This window comes from Paralichthys olivaceus, chromosome 24 (assembly GCF_024713975.1).
Source record: "Paralichthys olivaceus isolate ysfri-2021 chromosome 24, ASM2471397v2, whole genome shotgun sequence".
Taxonomy (NCBI): Eukaryota; Metazoa; Chordata; class Actinopteri; order Pleuronectiformes; family Paralichthyidae; genus Paralichthys; species Paralichthys olivaceus.
Genome location: NC_091116.1, coordinates 8,249,635 through 8,274,410, shown reverse-complemented (window position 1 = coordinate 8,274,410; position 24,776 = coordinate 8,249,635). Strand labels below are relative to the sequence as shown.

The window sequence follows — 24,776 nt, the reverse complement described above, 5'->3', positions numbered from 1 at the left end:
CATAGGAAGTAACCGTTATGCCCCCACATCTTAAAAAGTACTCGTTCATAATTCGTTTCCCTCATGTAGGTACAAAATGATCACCTCTAATGGTTCTTTATTGTGCGTGGTCGATATAAGAAATTTCATTGCGAGCGTGATATTTTGCCATGGCAACAGTCCCTGCATTGTTGTTTGTCTTTATCTACCCGCTGAGTTTCAGTCTGCTTTGTTGAGTCCACTCATTCATCAAAAGGCATTAGGCGCATTTTCATATTCAGATGCCCAGCAGCACACAGCACAATAATGCCCAGGTGGCACTCACACCTTTTCACACGGTACGCCCCATGCATCATTAAACACAGGTTTGAAACCGTTACAGCTTTTGCAACCTGAAAAAGATTGTCTGCGTTTCACATTATGTCGCTCCTGCACTTGTGCGGCAGCGCAGCAGGAGCTCTGTTAACCTTCACTTTTACTGTTGTTGATTTTTTTAAACATGCTTGAACCAAGTATGAGTTCGTTGATTTCGCCATCCGCTCATTTGTGATATTTTCTTCTTTCTACTCGGCCTTGCTATCGTTATCTCGTTCACGGGTATCTTCATTGCATCTGGGAAACGCTCAAATGTGGCATTCCTGCAGGAAAGATTCCTCACAGAGACCATTTCCACCCTAACCCTCTCTCTCCGTGCTCTGTTTTCATTTGTGGCACTGTATCTGTCACTCTTACTTTTAAAAACATAATAAATGTCTTCCTGAAGAGACATTCATAGTGTTGCACTCTGTTGTAAATAAGGTAGAAACACCAAAGATTTGCTTTTAGTCAACATATGAAATCCTAAACCCGAGTTTTTTTTGGTGACATCAACTGTGTTCCCAGCTGTATGACAGGTTTGGAATTGAATTTGGGTTCTGTTTAGTTTTTTTATCACTGCACATGACTGTAATCAGGGGGAAAAAGCAACATCCACGCATGAGGGATGGGGTAACACCACCTTGGTGCAGCTTACAGTAACTGCATCGGGCTCAGGTTCATACACAAAAAACAGAGTTAGCTAAGAGTCTTGTTCAGTCTTTTCTTTCTTCATCTCAGAAAGCATACTTTAACTCCAGCCTCTCGTAAAGAACGACCTTGTGGAAAAGGGCCCAGTTTGTTCAGAAGAGTTAAAGGAATACCTTGACATTTCCAGGGTTTGGGTGTCATCTCTTCTCGGGCGGCTTGTTAGCGCTGCCAGTGCCTGTCGTTGCAGGCACGATGCTGTTCTCCCCCCTCATATAAATGAAGAAGATAGTGATAATGAAGAGGAGCCTGGTAAAATCCGATTTTCTGCTAATGAACACAACACCCTGCCAAGTGGTGAAAAATAGGCATCTAAGTGTCACGAACAAATGGTCAGAGCAGGGGCTTTGAGCCTTTAGAAATCTGCTTGATAAAAACATCAACAGAGCCTTTTCCGTTTCTCTAACCCTCGTGGCAAAATGTTCTGTGATAGGTCAGCGCTCCAGTGCATCATGACAGTCACACTATTGTCCTCGTACCAACATGTCACAAGCAGTAGACATCAAGAGCCTCGGCGAGTCGACAAAGGAGTATTCTTCATCCTGTCATGATTCAGGATGCTGCCTTCTCGTCAGTTACGGACTGTCGCCTCCTACCTTTGTTATGAAGCCTGCTTTTGTGTCACTGATGAACCAAAACATTACAGCTGAAAGAAGTGCCATGGAAAATGCTCCGAATTAAATTGATATCCTTATCTGCATATGTATGATGTGAGAGGTGTAAAGTAAAACCAGTAGAAAACAGTTTATAATTCCCAGGTCATGAATTATAAATGTTTGGACGCGTACTGTCCACACAACTCAAAATCTGTGCAGTAGTTTTTGCAAAATCTTGCCAAATATCAGACGAACAAATTCAGACGAAAATGTTACCTCCTTAGTTGTTAGGATGCAAGTGTAAAACCATGTTGCACGTTTGTTAGATGTGTTGCACATTGGTGCACGTAAACAAGCAGGTATCAGATATGAAGAGGAACATCACAGAGCTTACCTGCAAACAGTGGGACTCCACAATTAAAAAGACAACCTCAGCTCCTGTTATCTCTGTCTTTTTTCGTTTCGTTCTTTGATGCACACCTCACATTCTGTAATGAGGTGACCGGAACCTCCCTGTTTGGACAAATGTTTGAAGTCATGTAGCTGTTCAAATTTGAACAGCTCGCAGCCGACTTAGTTTTCGTTTTACCAAGCTTGACTCATAAACTCGTAAAAACAGATGATTACTACATCAGTCTGCATCCGGGTTTAAATCTGATTGTTCCAAAACTGTTTCAACTTCGTCAAACAAATTGTCAGTCTCATATGTATTTGTTGTGTTATAATGGTTTAATGTGTCTTTTTTTTATTTGCTCGTGTTTTTGGCTCCTGTTTTCTCCTCTACAATGACAATTAAAGCTTTCTATTCTATCGCTATTGTGAGGGAGCAGGCAATTATTTAAACTTTCACAATCTCAGGTAAAATGACCAAAGCTGCAAAGAACATTACCAATCTGGCAAATCTCTTATGCCCCAGTTAATAAGGATTTTCTCCAATTTTAATCAAAGCATAGTAATTAGTTTCCATCGTGACAAACCCACCACTCACAACACCACAGGAGTTTGCAGCCACATCATTTCTCATGGAGGTTAGAACACGTAGAACAAATATTGTACATTTAGAAGTTGGATTTAAACATGACTCCAGAGGGAGGGTATATATTGCTTTGTGTCTGCTGAATATTATAGCAGGTAGCCATTTGCCACCATTTTGTTTTGCTGCCCTAGAGTGACTTTCACTGCACTTTAACACCATAAACAGCCACGGAAATGCTCCTGCTGGAAATGAGGTTAATGAAAGTACCAGTGTGATCCAAAAGATAACATTTTTATGCCATAAAAACCAAAACAATGAGCTGAAAGATGTTAAAACTTTATTATTATTCTCCATCGGTTCATCACTTAAAATGTATTTACATTACCAAATATGATGTATGCAATGTGAATAATTGTCATCGTAAGTATTTTTGTCTTAATTTGCAAATGCTAAAGGAAAGTTTTAGATTGTCATTTTCCTAAACGCTCCTCCAACAGCAGATGGTTTAAAACATCCATGTGAATCACTTTTGCTTTGCACTGTGCTTCCCCCTGCAGGATAATCCGGGAGCACCTCGGGGAGCAGGAGGTTTCCATCTCTCTGACCATCGACTCTCTGGAGGAGAGCGACTTCGGTAACTACTCCTGCTACGTGGAGAACGGCAACGGACGGAGACAAGCCAACATCCAGCTCGCTAAGAAAGGTGAGGCTAGCGTGCACACATACACAGATTTCTCAGAAAGCATTTAATTTTCCTAGCACGCAAATATAGGAGAGGGATGTAAAAGATCTTATATTTAATAATGGCATGTTTACAGCATTTTCAACGAGTTGAGGGATTTTGAGAAGTGACCAGTTGTTTTTCACCTTGGGGAGCTGGGGAAAAAAAGGAACTGTAGAAAAGCCTATTTGTCCACTTCTGCACGCACAAACATAAATTCACACACACACAAGCCCTCATCATCCTTTCACCGCCAACCTCTCACTCATCACTGGCCATTGTTGCCCTCTCCTACTTTTTCTTTTTATTCCTTCAAACACTTTGGGATTTTTTCCTCTTGATTTCACCTCAGACAGTTCGAAAGTTGACTCCTGGATGATTTTAAAAAGAGATGCACACTTTCACCACGGTTACATAAGTGATATTTTTGTTATTTTTCAGCGAGGCTAGAGGGGTCTCTGCAGCATTAAAGATGTCAGTGTTGAATACATTTACATAGTAGATATTTTTCCTCTCTTTTAAGCTCGCAGCTTTGGATCCAGCTTTGATGGCAGCCTAGTTCCCCTCCATTTGCTGTATTAAAGGGGTTTATGCTGCATAGACGGAGCTTCGAATGCACCAGAGAAGTTGAGCCTGGTCTTCACACGATTGTGGGCCTGTGGACCTGTTTCCCTGTTTTCATTTGCTGCATCTGCGGCGCAGCGTGAGGCTAAACCGTGTACCAAGTTTCCCTCGCTTGTCTCTTGAAGCTGTGATAGAAGCACACGACACTGCGAGCGAGTGTGGTCGTCTCAGCGTGAGAGTGTCTTTGCTGCTTTCTGTCCCATACACGCACACACACATGCGAACACTGAGCTGCGTAGCATCAATCAGAAAATGTCTCCACTTGTGTGTTTTTTGATATGTAGAGGTGTCCTGATTTACACTCCTACAACTTCTTGCAGTTGCAAAGTTGTAATTGGAACTTTCTTGCCTGTATGATAACATGACGATTCTTGGTTATGAGTGTGACAAGCAGCAGTTTCAGCCGTCACTTTTCTCCCTGCTGCCCCCCCTTTTTATTTTACCATCCAACCCCTACTCCACCTTTCCTCTCTCTTGTCATCCCCTCCCTTGACAGAGATGCAGAAGTAGTGGGAGAGAAAGGGGTGATGAATCTCCATCAAATCTGGCCCACTATTCATCAGGAGCTAATTTGTCTTAATCTGTCCCACTGCAGCGCCACTACAGTACAGATGCCAGGCAGAGAAGAATTGGCCTCCTCCGCTGTAATCTCTGCTGCTTGAAAAGCAGCTGGCTTGTAATACTGTCCAGAGATGTGGGGGGGGAGGGCAGAGTGGAGGCGGAGAGGGCAGAGTGGAGGCGGAGAGGACAGCGACGAGGAAGTCGAGTTGCTTGGAGCAGGCTCCTTCAAGTAGTTGTTAGCCGCAGAACCTTTTTTAGAAAAGAAAACAAATGCAGCTCGTTCCCAGGCTGAGGGAACAAGACGAGGAAGGCGGAGGCTCAACAGTCAAACCTGCGTTCACGTTGACCTCAGTTTGTTTGCACTCTTGTTTGTCCGTCAGAGAGTTTTCCTGAAGGTCATTGCCCGGACAGGCACGATGAAGTGGTGCGGGCCGCCCTCGTTAGCTCCCCCAGAACATCATCCTTTATCATGGGAGCTGTCAGCCTGATGGCCGCTGCAGTGTGATGGGCACCGCGTACTCCGACCGGTTTAAATGGGCGTCTGTGATGGATGATGATGCAGGCGAGTCCTCTCCATCCATGTTTATGTGTGAGCGAGGCATGCCTTCCACTGCTGGCCATTAGTTAGCCAATGAAGGCTGACCACCCCAATTCTGTGAGGCGTAGCCAAGAGGAAATGTTGAACTGCGAAAGATAGAGTGACATCGAGAAAACGGCGTAGAAACGAAAGAAAAGGACCTTGGATAAGAGAAAAGACCATGAAAAATAAAGCAAATGCCTTGATTTTCAAGGCGAGTCACTAGCCCGTGGAGCCTAATGTTAATACACTTTTGTGTATTGTGAAATATCACCTCTCATCCTCCTAAATAACTGTTGTTTGGCCTCTACAGGATAGTTTTACCTTGTGGATCTTCTTGAAAACAGTACAAATACCAGAATGAAAGTATCTGTCGTAACCCTGACATTTAAAAGTGTAGTTCCGTGACTTTAGCTTCCACCGATGCTTCTCCCTAGTTCACGTCAGGCTGCTGCAATGACGGATGGCTCGGAGAGTGGAGCACTTTGACCTGTCAACAAACAGGCAGTGCAGCTAACAGCCGGGAGCTCCGCACCTCAGCCCACGCGTAACCGATCTTCATAAGTGTGGCAGCTGGATCCGTCACATGCTATTCTCGCAGCCGCTGCCTCAATCTAAGTTTTTTATTATCCAATCAAGCCCGGAGGCATTAAGTGACAGGTATAGAAGTGGTTGTAGTTTCATTTCGGTTGGAGTTATGCGTCGGCTGGGTACAGTCTCGACACACTGATAAAGTAAGCGAGGAAGAAAAATGGAGAGGAAAAGCAAGGAAAACTGATACAGAGAAAGAACGAATATTGCCGCAGGAGGTGATTAAAAGCCACTTTCAAACAAATGTGGAGGTATCACAAAGTCATTTCACGACATGGAATCTTGTTACAGTCGCTGGCGCAGCTTATCCATCATGGCCCAATCGTGCATTATTTCACAGGTACTCATGTTCTGTGGTGGGATTTTGCTCAAACTGTAATCTAATGTCGAGGGGAGGTGTGGATACAGGCCAGCAGCCTCAGTGAGCAGAGAAATAAGATGGAGGAGAACGTTATGACATAAAACTGAGTCACTTGTTGAGTTTCTGTATCAGCTAAGAATGGATATGGTCTCACCCGGGGAGCTTAAGTTCCCTGAGAACGGCAGATTGATAATCATCGTGTCGCAATTTTCTGTCCAAACAAGACCCAGCCTGAGAAAAAAATGAGCAGAACCCAACAGGCCTTTCATTTTTTGTTTCCAGTCCCGTCCCAAACTCGACGCTGTTTTGGGATTACAGGAAAGACTGTTTGCCCGTCGGGCTCGTGTCAGGTATCTACACTGTTGCGATAACCCGATTGGCGTTGTACAGGAGACTGCAGCACCGCCATTGTCGGAAACCCCCTAACAAATCCCTCTACCACTAACTGTCTTTCTTTAGAGGTTTGGGTGGAGACTAGGATATCTAAAAGAGTGTGCGATGTGCGCGGGATGGTGGTGGGCATTTGCAGTTTAACTTTACAATTTAACGATTATTTATGTGTTTGTTTTTAATTGAGTGATGGGAATGATGAAGTTTGGAATCAAACTTTGTTTCTTTCAGAGGGGTCGAACTCCCTTTTGTCTGGCGTCGCCTTAGTCCCTTGAAACCTAATATAATAAGAAGCAAATTTGGTATGCTTTTCAAATCTGAAGTAATAATAATCTGAAAGTCTGCAGTACGTGGATAGTCACTGGCTGTAGACTGCAGTGAGAATCTGACACCTGCCATTTCATTTTTCACGCTTCTTTCTTTTTTTACATGATTAGCATGTCGCCTAATTCGACTGCTTCACTTGCTTGTTCTCTGAATTTCACTTAAATCAACTCCTCTCCCTCCGTCTCACTGTGTTTTAGCCGAGCTGATGTACACAGTGGAGCTGGCCGGCGGCCTGGGAGCCATCCTGCTGCTGCTCATCTGTCTGGTGACGCTGTACAAGTGCTACAGGATCGAGCTCATGCTCTTCTACAGGAACCACTTTGGCAGCGAGGATATAGACGGAGGTAAGAAGAGATAAGGCTCCAGACGTTGTTTACTTTACAACATTATAGAATAATCTCCCGTAATCTGTGACACTACAAAGTTTGTTGCTGGGTGGAGGTTTTCTAAAACACCTTCGGCTGCTTTAAAAACATCCTTTCTTTCCTCCGTAGGGATCAAATCCCACCTTGGCAGCTCTGCACGCATTTACTTTTACCCAGAAAACACCTGGGCTGGTCTCTTTAAGCGGCATGTGGCACTGTCTTTATGTAAATATTCATCTGTACTATCAGTCTAAATGAGTGGCTGCTACAGAAAAGAGCCTCCCATATTTTCTAGCTCATAAATTCTGTTGTCAGTTTCAGGGAATCTTCTCAACCCACTGGACGAGCTAAATCGAAAACTTTATGCAAAATATTCTGTAAACTGTCTCTTAAACGGCAGCGACCGAGTCACCAATCTTTGATGGCGCTCGCCTTCCTGTCACATCCGCGTCCTCGTAAAACCTAATCACAATCCAGCCTTGTGAAAATGTTCACGCTGGGTGCCGTTCCCTGACATCACAACGCATGACTTCTGGTTAATGAAGTTTGGATTTTACAAACAGGTCGCTCTCTGTTGTACTTTTTATCATTATATTTCCATCCCACGGCAGCCAAACACAGTCAGAAAAACTTAATTTCTTGTAAACCTTTTTTGCATATTTCTAGAAGCTGCATATCACGACTTTCCTTTTGCTTTGCACCCAAAGCAATTATCAACTGTTTAAAGTACTATGATACCTGGAAGGTTTTCTCAAGGATTTAATGTAAGGTTCATGCTCGCCATTCCTATCCTTGCTCACAATGGTGCATCAGACGATACCTCATTTCCACCTGCAGTCAAAAATAATGTACTATTGATGCTGCAGCTTAAACCACATTGTGTTGATTATTGAAATGATTCTCTGGGATGTGTTGTATCTTTGACTAATGAACGTCGAAAAAGAAACAGCAACGTTGTGATTCTGGACATCTTCTGTTGAAGCTTCCCTGTGTGTCAAATTGCACACGAGAAAGTACAGGAAGCGAAAGGATGATATATTCTGCTGAACTCCCTCGATAAAGCAAATCAAAACAGAGTCCCTGTACCACACCAAAGCTTTGACTCTGAGGCTCCATCAGCACTAGTGAGAGAAAAAAAACCTCTGATTGGGCCTGGTGGATCCGTCTTGGCTTGAGAATTCATCAAACTAAGACAAGGAGCAAGTTTTAATTTGATTCCCCTGTAATGAGTCTCTAAAGCACCAGCGCTGCAATGAATTCAGGGGGAATGAGATTAGTTTGGAGAGGCTGAGGGATCGTATGTAGTGGAAAGAGAGACAGCGAGAGAGTTATGAGTGTTAAAAGGTAAAGAGTGTGGACCCCGCTCCTCTCCTCACACACTCCCAGATCTGCCTAACCATGATGCCTGCTACATAACACACTTCGATGAAAGTCATCACCTGCGGCTGTGTTGGGCTTCCGGCCCCAGAGAGCCAAGCGTTGCCGTAATGGATGACCCTGAGGCGGTTGTGGAAGACAAAAGGGGCGAAAAAAATGTTGGGCCTTGAACCTAATGCCAAACAGCAATTGTCTCATTTAATTGTACCACCCAAGTGACTGCTTGAAGAGAGAAACAGATTTTCAATTTGTCCTCCAGTATAAAGTGGATCAGGGTCAATAAGACACAGCACGCTGCCTCCAGAGCTCTCAGGAAACCCCCCATACTTTCCTCCACACCACGGTCGATTAGAGCACTTCACTGCCCCCCCTGAGGCATCGGAGTTCCAGAGTTCCGCAGAATATGAAAAGCACGTGTAGGACCCGAGGAGCAGGTGCATATGATAGTTACCGAAGTGGAAGTAGACGCGAGTTCAGTAGAGACAAAACGGTCGCTAAGCAATGGCAGGAGGTGGTTAACAGAGATCCCATCTCTATGGTAACCACTGCACTGACAGGGAGAAGTCAGTTATAGTTACATACCAACACACACACTTATTTTCATCACTAAACCCCTTAAGCCAGCTTCCAAGAAAGTGCTCATGTTTTTGGGGCTGCTCGAAGAACGCCTGCCTCCCTCTTGTGCCAGATGTGAAACTGTAAGCTTTAAATAACAATAGAAGATGGACTATCAGCTATTTGTCAGCGGCACAATTTAGTTAAAGACCCCTCAGTTGTCACATTGTGTGGGCGTCAGTGGAATCAATAATAGGCTTCATAATGACAACGGCCGCGCTGGCTTGTCAGGGAGGTGGGAACTCATCAACGCTCTGCCATAAACGCGAATGTCAGCGTTGTCAGCGCGGTGTGGAATTATGAGGCTGCTTTTGTGTAGCCGCTGTTGTTCGGTGATACTAAGCATTAATGATTTTCACATCTGACGCTGTAAAGCAATCCCGGTTTAATGCAGAGGTAAACATCACCAAGAAGGTCAAGTGTCGTCTTGATGTTTTTCCCATCTGAATTGTTTTTTAAAGGAAATGACCCTACAACACTCAGATATCAGATTATTAAACACTCCTAGCAGAAGCTAATTAAGCTTAATGTATCGCAAATGTTTTACTCCCTCTTTTCAGTATCGGCATCAACCCCTAAACACCCATATTGGTTGGGCTCTAATTATTAGTGTAATCCATTATAGTCAATAATTACTTACATGTACCTAGGAAACTAGCAATTGCATGTATGTGAGAAAATAAGTATGTGTGATAAACACCAAACCCGAGGACCACAATTTTAAAAATGTAATTACTGCATCTCAAAGGCGGTCACCTTCCCACTGTCTGATGTAAACCCATACTCTTCTGGGTAAATTAAATTATGAAAAACAAAATGGGATGATTAGAAAAAAATAAAGTGCTCGTCTGCTCATTAGCAGTCTTCCTCGTGTGCTTTTGTAGCTGCGGAGTTAAGTATTTTTGTTACGTTCCAATCTACCCTCCATTAAATGTAATGGAGCCCCGAGATATCCCAGAGATTACGCCTCCAACTCTCTCGGCGCTCCCCACTGTAAGATCAAGAGTTCACTAACTAACTGTGGGCTCTATACACACATGCATAAGTCAACCCCTCCCCCCTCCCTCACGTGCCGCGAGCGTCAGTCGAGCGGACCCTCTTGCAGTCGGCATGCGGTTTTCGTCGATGTGCTGCACCCTCAGATACAGTCGCTCCTCGAGAAGCAGGAAGGTCATTCCACCTTCGAGATCCACCCTCACCCTCAAACTCCTCGCTGCAGACGAGTGATTCAGCCGCACCGAAATAGCTCTTGATCTGCCGACACAGCTTTTGTTTAAAAGCCAGCAGGAGAAAAACAGCAAGAGGGAGATTTATGTTAGCATCAAATGGAATATAAGCCTCAGAGTTATACTAAGTGATTACGAGGTTATATTCTAATTATTTTTTCATGTCCCCAATGTTGTAAAAATGAGTTGCGTGTTCTAAAAACTAGGTAGATTAATTACATGGTGTCATGTAAGAGTGGCGATCGCCCTCCGGGAGGTGTGTGTGTGTCTCGTAGCCCAGAGAGAGGAAAGTGGAGAGGATATATAAAGCTCTGAGAATTTATTCCAAAATACCTCCTCTTGAACTGTGCTCCTCTGCTGTTTTCTACACAACTTAATCACTTTCAGTGTCTGGACAGGTTAAGCAACCTCTCACCCCCACACCCATCCCCCATGGCTCCTGCCGCAGACGTAATGAAGACAGGAAGTCATACATCTAAAACCATGCTCGTGTCTCTAATGAGTTTATCTCATATGCTGCGTTCACACTGCAGCTCAGTGTCCCAGTTTTGATTTTTTCCTTTTTTTTTGTGACACAGATATGAGGGTTTTAGTGAATAAAGAAACACATAGAATGGGATATTTTCTTATGAATATGACATGCATTGTGTCTGGTTTGTGGCTGAGAAACTGCACTTTCTTCTGCAGATTGCGGTTTAATCTTTAAAACCTGGTGGAGTCTGCATTACGGATTAGAGTGTGGCTACCCGAGCCGACCCTGTCAGGACCTGTCATGTGAAATCTTAATCTGTTCTGGGTCATGTTGGCTGGGATACTTGATTTTTATATATAAATAATGATAAATATTTTATTTCCCTGCACCTTTCTACACACCCAAGGACACCTACACTATATATAAATAATAAACACATTAAAAATTTAAGTGATCAGGAGATGCAAACACCTATCAATAAAAGTTCAAAAGTAAAACTAGGTTTAAATTGTCTATATTTCTGTACACATCAATAAATCAATACTGGATCAATAAATTATCTTTGTAATAATTTTACCAAATAAAAATGGTGAAAATACATACAGTAAATCAGTTTTCAAAGGGAATATTTCTTTGATATAAAGCAGTTTGAACAGAGCTTTATCCTGAGTAGCGGAGAAAACACAATCTTCTAATGTGCTGGGGTGGAGGCACCGTCACAAGAGCATTAGTGAGGTCAGCCGCTGTTGTCAGGCGATAAGACCTGACTCACAGCTGGTGGTCCTGTTCATCCCAAACACGCTGGATGGAGTTAAAGTCCGAGCTTTCTGCTTGCACGTTCACATCATGGGAAAACCGTTTCCTTATGTGCACAGGGGAGGTGTCACATAGAAGCAGAAAAGGATCTTCTCTATCTGTCACCACAAAGTTCAAGTTGTCTAAATTTCCGAGGCCCAGTGCAGGAGAAGCTGATGCTGTGCCCTAAGGTGTCTGTGCCACATTTTTCTGTCCAAACCCGACCCGAGCCCGATGCAGTAAATATTAGTTGCACTGAGTTTGTGTTACCTGTCCCTGATTCCTTACTGATTATTATTTCCACCATAACAGACATGTGTGGAGTAAAAAACCAGCTCAGCCAACGTGACCCAGACATCATTCAATGATTTTGTCCCAAACCAAACAAACATGTTGGGTATCCGATCTCTAGTGCATGTCCATCTAAGTACCCTGAAACACATATCTGCATATGGAGACCTCAGTGAGCATATTTAACACAATAATATATTTCCACAGTCAGGTTGTAAGTAGGGAAAATGTGTGAGAAAAGAAACTTAAAACTGTGAACCAGCAAAGTGCAAACCACTTTGTAACAGGGCTTTAAAACTCAAGGTGCAAAACCAATACTTCACTCTAATTGCTGAGGTGGTTTTTGTTTCATCTTTCACAGCGTTCAAGTTAAGGTGGTTCTGTCGGAGTCAAAAGCTTTTTCTTCCCACTTCCTGTAACCTGCTCTTTAGCTTAATAATACTCTGACTCAAGTCTTGACTCACTTTTCACTACCTGTCTCCTCACTCCGTCATCAGTCAGAGCTTTCATGTGGGTGATGGAGCGGCAGCGTGCACGGGCCTCGCAGGCAGCGTTATTTAGCTCCGACTGAAATCTAATTTGTTTCGGCTGCAGTTTGCAAAGCAGCCATCGAGGTAACATTAGTCGTCAGTGGGGACGGAGCCGTAATGAAAAGCACTCGGATGGGCAGAGGTGCCCAGCGGTCAGTGTAATGGAGGCGACCCGTCTCAATGAAGTCTCCCGCTCAGTGAACTGCTCTCTGTGCAACAGCATGAAAATAGATTGTGGGCATCTGGGGTACAGCAGTGCTGACCAAAGCAGGAACATTATGTGCAAATCATAAAACATGCAAACGTTTAATTGAAGCTAAGTGGTTTTGGGAGCTTTTTTAATGCCCTTACATGAAGTAATGCAAGTATTGTAGCGAGCACACGTGCTTTTACACAGTTTCTGCTTCATAGAAGAGATTATTCAAGTAAATGAAGGATCTAAACACAATAAAGACATTTCAACCATCTCTAACCTCCAGATAACAAGGACTACGACGCCTACCTGTCCTACACCAAAGTTGACCCGGATCAGTGGAGCCAGGAGACGCGCGAGGAGGAGCGCTTTGCCCTGGAGATCCTCCCCGACGTGCTGGAGAAGCATTATGGGTATAAACTCTTCATTCCAGACAGGGACTTGATCCCCACAGGAAGTAAGCTCTCTCTCTCACGGCGATGTCACGTTGTGTCGAATGTTTCTCTGTCACGTGGTGTTTTGCTCGTGTTGTCAGTGCAGTGGTGCCGTGCCTTGTTTGTGTTTTTTTCTGTTATGCATTTGTGTCGTGCCGTTAAGTCGACCTGCAACTGCACCGTTGTTTTAAGTTGTTTCTAACCGCGGGCTGAGCTGAAGCGGATCACTAAGATTAAAGGGGACATATGGGTTTTTTTTTGCTTCATATATTTTGGAGAAAATGGTTCATTTGAATATTGAAGCATATTTATAATTTTTTTTTGGTGCTGGTAGTTCCAAGTAGTTTTTTATGTCTGTGACAAGAACTACCTTAAAATGACCGAAGCCATCTTTGAGAAAGAAATTATTTAACGCGTACTTTGACTTTTTAGTTCGGCCCGAGTCCCATCCACTAACTTGGGGGACAAAGTGGCTTCGCTTTTGGGGAGCACCCTTTCACCCATCGAAGAAACAAGATAACCACGTGCAGATGCTTTTCCTCTTTGTTTGTACTTTCACGTTTTCCTGCGGATGAAAGATTGTAGTTTAATTTTTGTCAAATAAAATAATTATTTTTTAGCATGCAGTACATGCATGCATATATATAACAGTATTTGTATGAATCTGATACGAAAGAAAAACTAAAAGCTGTAATCTATTTAAAAATCTCTCCTACATAACTTGTAGTTTTGAGGATGAGGTAATATATAAGTTTGATGAACTAAAAAATGTGCTGCATGACAGATAATACTTTTGAATGTGACTAAAATACAAGATAAAACATTCAGCAAATCAATTCTTTATAAATTTAGTGATGAAAAGTAACTACCACCATGAACCAACCCCGGATACCTTTACTTCATATTTTAGTGAAGATAGACAGTTATTTTGCCTTGAAGGTGAACATTTTTCAATACTGCACTTTGTTAGGTGTAACAAATGCATCCAAATTCTGCCAGCACAATATATTAGTAATAAAAATCTAATAAAATATATATATATATATATATATATATATATATATATATATAATGTACCATAAAGTAACGTTTGATTGAGTGGTTTTCATTGCAGGACCTTTTAAATACTTCAGTGTTTATAAAGTTTGTTTGAATTTAGAAAATGTCGGGAAATAATCTTTAAGAAGCTGAGGTCAGACCTGTTCTGTCTTTCCTTATAAAAGTGAATTATTATTTCTAAAAATTCCTAGTGTTCACTCCAGGTCTAGAAAAATGCTTGTGGGAGGCATAATAGCCTATAATGCACATGCAGTGTAATTAGCGGAAAAGAAGGAACCTTGTTATTAACCACAGTTCATGTTCCTGCTCCAGCTCACGACCAAGTGTACCTCTGCATGCTGCTGTGTAATGGTGTCAGCTGTATGATCAGAAAGCTCTTTACGCATGGGTATTAATGCATGTTTTGCAACCGTGTATTTCTTATGGAGCCTCTCGCCAAGCCCCGTGCTTATCTTTGATTAACTCATCACACAGATGTCTTTGATAATATCATTATGTTATTAGCCTCCATTTGAACCTTTGCATCTGCCTGTGTTCCCGCACATACCGACCGGCACTACTAATTCTGCTCCTCATCAGTGGCATTGTGCCCGGGATATAAACTGAATCCCTCGCTGTGATAATGTGCAAGATGCAGGGGAAGTCTTGTAATATGGGAAAGTGGCATGAAAACACAAGGATTGAGAGGAATGGAAAGCGTCTGCAGCGATGAGGACGCAGCTCACTGTCTTATTGTGTTCATGTATAAACATTTAGTTCCCACCGGGAATGTATTAGCATCTCAACAGTAGATATAATAAAACATAATCCTCAGCTATAGATAAACACTGTTTGGCCATTTGGGAGTTTCAACATCATGCATCAACAATCCTCCTCCTGAGCCGCTGATAAGAAACATGTTATTCCACTTTATGATGGATTATTTCCAACATGTTAAGCACAACAATAGTCTTCTCATGTGTATAATGTTTCTAACAGCAACACAACAACTTGGCAAAGCTCCTCTCCTTGGCGTTTTTATGCTGCGTGTCCCATATTAAGCTGGAATAAACTGGTCAGCTCGATTACCGTTTCACAATCGCCGGTGGATCACCAGTGGAGAAACAAAGTTTATGCCAGAGCCATGTCCCCACATTGACGAAACTGTGTTTTTAAATCTCAATGCTTTTCTGCCTATACCTCTGATCATTCTTTGAATGTTCAATATTTATGTTTAGGTTTCACCAATGATCATTTCCAGGATGACACAAGACTACTTAGAGGTACTTTTCTACCCAGATTCTGAACGCTCGTGGCGACACACACTGACACACACTTTCTCAACAAAATGAAAAATATAGAAAGTAATTTCAAAAACACTTTATAGGAAGTCCTAGGGGTTTGTAGGTTCGTACAAATGGCATTAGTAGTAGTTAATGACTTGTACATTAATGCCTCGCAAATCAGAAATGATCCATTTACACAAATGTTTTCATTTCATTACCAAGAGGAATTTTCTAATCTAAAATGTTTAGACAAATTATGTACAAGTCATCAATAGAGCAAATTGTTATGCTATAGTTTTTTTTGTTTTATATTTTTCACAGTAACATGTTTTTTGAAGATTTGAGACCATGTGAATTTTACGAGGATCCTCTGCGACACTGTGGCCCAGTGGAGTTGTCACTGAAATGTCACAGCCTCTAATCTGCCCTGAAGTGAAGCAGATTTCTGCCGTGCGGAAGGTGTAGGTCAGGATTTTCTCGTTGGTAGATTCCAGCATCGTTGCAAGAAAGTCTCTGCATTGACGGACATAAAGCAACATTCTATAGCTGCTCAGCATAGGGAACATTTCACCTCAAATATCTATGGGAAAGATGCAGAGTCCCAACAAAATACTGCGAGATAATCTAATCTAAACCTTTATGCACCTCATCGCCACGTCTATATTTCTTAGAATTCAGACTTCCATTACATTTTCTCTATTAATATATTTTTGGTCTTCATACGATGGAGCCTTAAAGCCATAACAGGCGAGATTTCAAGAATAACATTGTCTCCGAAGAAAAAATCACAATAGTACGAGAATAAAGTCATAATTGTATTGAGCAGCTGGGATTTTCTGGCCCATGTAATTTATCATTGACTTTGTTTTAATGTGAATGCAAATCAATTGTTACACTTGCGAGTCTCTGAGAGTAAAACCTGATAGGTCTCTGAAAGGAGGGATTTAATCTACAAAGCCATAAAGTGACACCAGACAGTCGCTCTTGACGGCAGATTTACTTTAAGTTTAATCAATTCAAAAGATAAACTGAAACTACGACTCATTAGCTAATTAAACAGCGACCATTTATCCATTCCTTGTTGGTTTTATTCATGATAGAATAAAAAACTTGTCCCTATAAGCGAACAGGGAGTTTCATCCCCAGGGAGGCATCAAGGTGAATTACCGCATGAGGACCAATTACCAAACGGCAAAGAGATTGACTTGTCACGTAAAATTCAGATCCAAGTTTACTCTAATCAGGTCCCTCTCGTGGTGAGGCCTCGGGGCGGAGCGTGACACGAAAGTGGAAGTTCATTCTCAGAGATATGGAGAGGACAGTGAGGGGATTGTCATAGGCTTTGATTTAAATGGAGAGTAAAGTTTGGTTAATCCCGTGTACCTGCGGCCATCTGTATTTGTCTCTGCAAAGAAAGGCTAAACGCAGGCATTATCTGCTCTCACACACACACACACACACACACACACACACACACACACACACACACACACACTATACTTGTTTCACCCTCAAGTGATCGATTGAAATTAAAGGCGACTCAGGCATCTCGCTTGGCTTTGATTGTTTTATGTTTACTGTCATTTTATAGTAAGAAAGCAAGTGATCCCCCGTCCCCTTGTTTCTGTCTCTAATTCTAAATCTCATTATCGAAAGCTGCAGAGGCTGTAGATGTAATTAAAGTTATGGTAATATTTTATTTTCGCAGCATTTACTTTTTTGGTATGGTGTCCTCAAGCCACGTCTGTGAATGAGATTTACTGTAGATGTTAGGATTCAACAGATGTTTAGTTCCAACAACTTCAGTCAAGAAGCACACTTTTCTTTTTTCAAGTTAATTGGATTCGGTTGTTTGAAAGTTTGATGAAAGAGAGCAGTTTGGGAAACAGTCGCAATGAGGCCAAGAGAGTTCTTCAAATAGCCTGTGTGATGCCTTGCATCATATTTTCATCAACAAGTAGAAACACAGCATACAAACCCAACATGTGCTTTTCACTTGTGCTGATTTTGAAGTGATCTGTGTCTGTGTCTGTGTCCAGCCTACATCGAGGATGTAGCACGCTGCGTGGACCAGAGCAAGCGCCTCATCATTGTCATGACGCCCAGCTATGTCGTGCGGAGGGGCTGGAGCATTTTTGAGCTGGAGACACGGCTGCGCAACATGTTGGTGACCGGCGAGATCAAGGTCATTCTGATCGAGTGCGCCGAGCTGCGCGGCATCATGAACTACCAGGAGGTGGAGGCCCTGAAACACACCATCAAGATGCTGACGGTCATCAAGTGGCGCGGGCCGTCCAGCAACAAGCTCAACTCCAAGTTCTGGAAGCAGCTGCTCTACGAGATGCCCTTCAAGCGCATGGAGCCCCTGAGCATCTCCCACGAGCAGGTGCTGGATGTCAGCGAGCAGGGCCCCTTCGGCGAGCTCCAGACTGTCTCGGCCATCTCCATGGCAGCAGCCACCTCCACCGCCATGGCGACGGCACACCCGGACTTGCGCTCGACCTTCCACAACTCTTGCCACACTCAGATGAGGCAGAAACACTATTACCGTAGCTACGACTACGACCTGCCGCCCGGAGGCACGCTCCCACCGCTCTCCTCGCTAGGCAACCAGCACACCTACTGCAACATCCCCATGACACTCATCAACGGACAGCGGCCGCAGTCCAAGTCGCCGCGGCAGCAGAGTCTGGAGGAGGCCCACGGCAACAACGCTATGCTGCCGCTGCTGCCCAGGGAGACCAGTATATCCAGCGTCATCTGGTGACAGAGACGGGCTGGGTAGACTGCGGATCTGTGCGATGTCCAACTCAAGAAGGAGTCACCACTGGCACTTGGGCCCTGAACGCACCAGGGCCAGATGAACCTGAATGGCACTAAGCTACTCGCTGCTGTTGAATTTGCACCAGGAAATCACAGGGGGAGGGAGGAGGACAGGGTGTCAGACACACTGGACGAGTTTGTCAAAGGAGGTGGTGGCGGATGTTTTTTTGCTTTTGGTCTAATAAGAGCTTTTATTGAAACTGAATAAGAAAAAAGAAGAAAACTTTTTTCTATGCCTGTATAAACACTCGTAACACAAGCCAACACCTACGATCATTTACCCAGAGAGTCAAGGAATACAGGGTCCTGTACATACGTTTTTCTAATTCTTTGTAGCATCAGTGTTTGGGACTTGTTTCTTCTTTTATGTTTTTTTGTTTTCAGTTTTGATTTCTTTTGTTTTGTACAAAAGTGAAGCAATGGCCTGTGAGATGTGGTGGTTAAACCAGTGTTACCTTTATCTTAATTTGTTGGCTGGTGTAGTTTGTAAAAGCTTCTAGGTTTATTGGGGGAGGGGCTAGAGGGTGGGAAGGATTCCAATTCGCAGCCTCTGTGAGATGAGAGCGATCCTGTTTCCTCTGGCTGCTGTGAGGGTTAAAAATCTGACGTGGACTCAATAAGAATATGCAAAATACGGAGTCCAGGGAGGCGGGAGAAGATGGGGGATATGAATACAATGGTGCTAGGCTTCACCTCTTTGTGTTTCTCTCACGATAACATTTACTTTGAAAACAAAAAAAACCAACGTTGCTATTTACCTTAACAGATGATTATATCACAGAAAGTGAATTATGTGTATTACTTTATGAAAAAAAGAGAAGTCTATTTTTGTAACAGAGGGATATTTGCTTAGAGAAGTTATAAAGATTCAGAAAGATGGAATAGAGTAAACACACACACACACACAAAACAACAGGTCACGGAAATCGATCGATGGTTCACTAAATGTCTTATATAGCAAGAGAAGAAAAAAAGTTTATGTTTTCATCATTAAAAAGGAAGAGTTTTGACATTTCAACACTCGGCAGCTCAGCAGGCATTTTACGTTCATTGTTTTACCGTCATCGCAGCGATTCCCAGTTGATTTAACAAGGACGGGGCTCCGCTATCCCGTCCATGATGTCAGTGCAGATGGAGGAGAGGTAAGCCATGACGACTAGCGTCACCCGAGATATTCACCGTAACCGGTTTCCCCTTTCCAAACAAGGCTGTCCAGGGCTTAAGTGTTATCTCTTGTTATTCATTTCCTCTCATACGACAGCTCTGTAATTTGCGTGCCATCGCCTTTGTCGACGGAAATGATCCGTCTGTAGAGTAACCAGGTCTCAGATAAATAAAATAGGGCTTTTAATCGTGGTTCTTTCTCCGGTCAGCCTTGGTGGCTTGGCAATGCTGCAGTGACGGGGTTTAGGAATTAAAAAAAGAGTACATAGCAATGAAGAGTTTTATTCCCAAATCTGTTTGGAAATATATTTAATAATAGATGTAACATTTAACAAATAATCCTGACAAATTCTCTTCAAAAAGAATGACACCCTTCTAAAAGCGAGATGTAATCGATGGTTACGAGCGACGGGACTGATTTTAAAATGGAAATAAAAGTATTTGTAACTATAAAAAACAAAAAGCTAGTTGATGCAAGTTAGACCAAAGTGACAGTGAACCATCCCTCACTCACTGTTCCTGTGAACCGAGGGCGTGATTTCATTGAATCATCTGAAAAAAAAGAGCCACTCTCACGAATCCACTCGGAGCCGCGAAGGCCGGCGGACTTTACGTCTCCTGCAGCTGTGTCATATCGTTTGTTTTCGTTTTCCAGGAACCAGCGTCAAACTAAAACACCGGACGAGGATGTTTCATTCAGTGCCATAAAATATGCAAAGGGTTGAACTTGTAAACAGTCAAGAAGAATCGTGGTTTCTTTTCCCCCCTTTAGCTTCCCGCACTTTTTGCTTTTACAGAATGTTTCAGCACAGGCCTAGGTTTGCGGAAGCGGACTCTAATTCCTCTTTGTTTTCGACCAGTAGATTCTATCCAGGCCTGTTTGTACGCACCTCAATCAAACCCCCCCCCCATGAGAAGAGTACAATGAGGAGGATTGCGTTGAAGAGTGTGTCGTGCTTTTTAAATATGGCGTTGTGTAAATATAATCAAAACAATAACGGGATGGAGATGAAGACAATCGAGCCGTATTCATGAAAGCCTCCCAAAGCAAAAATACTAACCCTGACTTGAGGTGGAGAATCTATGACGTTTGCTCCTTCTGCTTTGAGAGGCTGCGTGAATACAAGGCATTTTCTAGTGGGGGTGGCGGGGGGTTGATACACATTTTTGTTTCATGAGGAAATTGAACATTTCTGGCAACGTGGATTTTGGTGGTGAAGACGATGAAAACGATGACGAATAACAACGAGAATATATAGCACAGAATTATTCCAGGCACTTTCACGACTCTTGAGTCTCTCTTGTTTCTGATTTATTTTCTAATATGTATCGCAATGTTCATTAAAAGAGATACTGTTATTATTAATAAAACCACATTTATGGTATAAATGCGACTCCTCCGTCCCATGTGTTTGTGTGAATGTGGAGAGAGAGAGTGTATTTGCCTGCTGAAATGCCACCTGGCTCACTTTGTTTATAGAGCGGCACCGTAGATTGCTGACGATGCCTCGGATCCTTCTTTCTGGCAGCGAGCCGACGCGGCCCTCCAAGACGCCATAACTCTCACGTCTCCTGTAAAACCTTGAAACAACAATCAATACGTCTCAGTCTTCCACTGAGAGACTGAATCAGCCCGGCTTCGTTTAGGAATAAGACTAAATCAGGGGGAGTCAATTCACCGAGAACCACTTTAAAAGCCTCCACGTCCCGATTGCTGTTTGACCTTAGTGCACTTTTGGCTCACGTCAACTCCCCACAGCAGGAGAAGGGTTCGTCGTTTACTAGATGCAGCTCTCGTGCATATTTTAAATATATTCTATCGCTCAAATGTAGATGTTAAGCAGTGTTTGTTTGTTTTTGTCTTCCCTACATTCAGCAGTGTGAGCATTTGACACTGTCAAGCTGTTTCCAGAACTCAACTGAAAACGCAATGATTCAGTTGCATGTGTCTCCTCCATGTACAAGGCTTTTTCAGTGACAGTTAAACTGTCACATTAAGAAAACAGGAACCCTTTTTCTTCCAGCGTGCTCACAGGCAGATAAACAATCCTTTTCTCCTCAGCTGCCTCAGAGCGTTGTGCCCGTAATGTCGCCATTTACTTATTGTTGCTGCAACAACCCCTGGGAGAAAAGAACCAACAAAGGCACATGGGAGGGAATCATGAAATACTGCCAGACGCAGTTAAGTACCTTCAATTACTGTTTTATTTCAATGGGTCAGGTACTTATTATGATTATTCAAATAAATCAGTGTTTTAACATTGTTTTCTCTCATCAGATTTGATTGTGTTCTACATTACACTGTTTTATTTGCAACGGGACTGGACGCAGTTGACTTCTCGTGTTCATTTGTCACAGGAGAGGGAACTACTCAGCTATTGAGCTCGACATGTCAAGATCCCCATGAAAACCAGGCAAAGTCCGTTTCCTGAGACTGAGCAGGAATGAATGGATGAAAAGGTGCAGTCAGAGAAAGAGTGAAATCTTGAAGTCTTCGTGATCTTATTTGTAATCCGGTGTGATGAACCTGAGCTTCCACCCCAAGCTTTGGTTCTTCAGTTTGCAGCAGCATGAAGAAAACATAGTGCAGCAGATGAGTCAGACTTTTGTTTTCTTAAGGAGCCGAGCAGTCACATCTTCACACCTACAACCAGAGGAAGCGTGACGTTCCCCTTACGTAAAATCATCTGATCTGAGCTGACATGTTGCCATATGGTGTGTGTGTGTGTGTGTGTGCGCGTGTGTGTGTGTGTGTGTGTGTGTGCGCGCGTGTGTGTGAGTGTATGTGTGTGAGTGAGAGAGAGAACAGAGGGGAGATCCTAAAGTGTTGGTACTTTCCACCCCAAATGAAATCTTTTTCACTTCATTACAGTGTCACGGTGTAATAAGCTCCCCGAACAAAAGAGTGTGACGTGGCGGAGGCAGTGAGCGGAGAGATGTGATGCAGTGAGCAGATCAGGCTGCGAGTGTGTGTATGTGCACAGATGTTTTGTTTCTTTTTCTGCCTACACACACACACACACACACACACACACACACACTTAAAGATGAAGAGCATTATTCACTCTGGCAGGTATACTATGTCCCTCCATGTCCCACAGGGCCTTGTTACTCAGAGCTCTGTGCCCTGTGTGACATGTCTTCCACTCGAAGAACCAACTGTCTGTGCATGGATAGGAGGTGTGTGTGTGTGTGTGTGTGTGTGTGTGTGTGTGTGAGATAGACAAAGAGAGCATTTGGAGAGGGCATGCAGGCAGCTGTTAACCCACTTTTTGGGGAGTAATTCTGAACTCACCATGGTTCAGCACAGCATAATTGCCTAAGCAAGCAGTGTGTGTGTGTGTGTGTGTGTGTGTGTGTGTGTGTGTGTGTGTGTGTGTGTGTGTTACTGCTATGTATTCATTTACAGCCGTACAGACGTCTGCAGTGAGATCTGCAGCTGTGTGTGAGTCTTGTAGTTAAAATCATATGAACTTATAAGAATCAGCAGGAAATCTTAAAGGCAGCTCAGGAGATGAGAGTGAAACGGGGACACCTGCTGGACATATTTCCTCCCTGCACCCCAGCAGCCATTACTTTTATATGATGTTGTATTTTTTGATCTGCTTGTCTTTGATTTCAGATTTAGAATTGTATCATGAGCTGTTGTTGATTTTAGATTCTATATCTTATTATTTGACATCTTTGATTGTAGTTTCTGTATTAAATCATTAGCTGTGTTTGATTTTAGATTTGTATTTTTTGAATTTGTCATCTCTGATTGTCGATAATCTATTTTATCAGTTGTCATTTTTTATTTTAGATTTTTGTTAATTTTACCACTTGTCGTATTGTGGTAGATTCTGTATTTAATAATTAGCTGTAGTTTGTTTTAGATTTTTGTATCTTATTATCTGTCATCTTTGATTTTAAATTTTGTATTTTACCATTTGTCCTCTTTGATTTTAAATGACGTTGTATTACTTTGCTTCTTGTTGTTGATGTCTAGTTTTGTTGTGATTTGTCCTCTCTATAATTTGTTCTGTTCGTTTGGACTAAAGCCTCCTGACTCCACTGTGTTTACATATTTATTCTCAGTCTGTGGGTCACATGGGTGATGATGATGATGATGGATCACCTGAGTTCCTGAAAAACAATCAGTCATTAGTAGTAACAGCGGGATCCCTCTGTTTAGCAAAACGTCCGCCAGAGGGGGTCACTGCGCTTCGTGACGGCACCTGCAGAGACGGCTGCTACTGATGGACGAGCCGGTGCAGTGGCGCCCCCCGCTGGCTGGGGAAACTCATCACATGTCTATATCATTTTCTATTTTCACTATTTATTTTTAACTTATTTTAACGATGGAGTTTTTGGACGAAATCAGGTGCTTTTCCTCTGGCAACAATGATGCTGAGATTTTCTTCCAGGTGTGAGAAACTGGTTCGAATCCTCACCACAGCCTACAACTACAAGTGGTGAGGGAGCAATCTGCAACAAGTTTTGGCATGAAAACTGGCTGGAATGTGACGAAGTATAAATGGTATTTACTTTTAAATTATAAATTTAATATAATCAACATTCCTGAATAAAACAATTACAAATTTTACAATGTTTTAAAGAACCAGCCATTGTATTACAATGTTCTATGACAATTTAATCCAATCAAGTGTTTCAGGTGGTTCTAGCCCTGATGGCAGTTCAGCTCACGTGAGTTCACATCTTATCAACCCAACAGAAATCTTTGAGCTTTGCCTCACAGATCATCTGACGTGGGTTCATCTTTCATTGTTGGTTCCCAACAAGATCCACCAAGTTGCAGAATTTGACTTTTTCAGGAACTGATTCAATGAAACCTAACCTAAACCCTAACCCTATGAACTCAATTTGACATCTTTTCCAGAGTAGAACAAGTGTAACGAGATTCCATCCCCCTCCTCTTCAACACCTGATCATTACTCAGTTATACAGTTCAAAGTTGAAGTAAGACATTTAGTTAGTCAATGTAAAAATCATTTAATGTAATGAAGAATTGTTTTATTGGGCATTATAAGTATTTATGTGTAAGGGTTCTGAAAATGTGGTGTTTCGTGGCGGAACAACTAATCGGTACCAGGTGCAGGGGGGTCACTATTAGTGACCGACTGCAGTCGGCTGCCAGCGCGACAGGGACAACACCTCCCAGTGGAAAGAAAGAAGTCCACGAGGACTTGTGAAGTACATGTACTTGTACAACTGAAGTTTGTCTTATTATTCCATTGGACTTCAAATGGACAATGAGACAATATGCGACCTTCTTGTTTTGTAATGTTTGTAGAGCAACAGGTGTGCTAATAGGCCAGTGGCTAATGTGCTAATTGCTCATGTGTTTGCAGCCTTTACACATTATCAAGCCTATTTACGATCCATTCTGGTTTAAAAGCTAA

At 42.7% G+C, this 24,776-nt stretch overlaps 1 protein-coding gene across 1 annotated transcript in view; it reads left to right on the top strand.

Annotated features, from left to right (window-relative positions):
* The window catches only part of LOC109638873 (interleukin-1 receptor accessory protein-like 1), a 251,122-nt gene that overhangs the window by 224,116 nt on the left and 2,230 nt on the right, over positions 1–24,776 (top strand). Inside the window, exons 9-13 of the mRNA XM_069521306.1 lie at positions 3,171–3,316; positions 6,963–7,109; positions 12,916–13,086; positions 15,340–15,384; positions 17,427–24,675. Coding sequence (XP_069377407.1) covers positions 3,171–3,316; positions 6,963–7,109; positions 12,916–13,086; positions 15,340–15,384; positions 17,427–18,154 — 1,237 coding nt within the window. The 3' untranslated portion in view covers positions 18,155–24,675. The remainder of the gene's footprint in view (positions 1–3,170; positions 3,317–6,962; positions 7,110–12,915; positions 13,087–15,339; positions 15,385–17,426; positions 24,676–24,776) is intronic.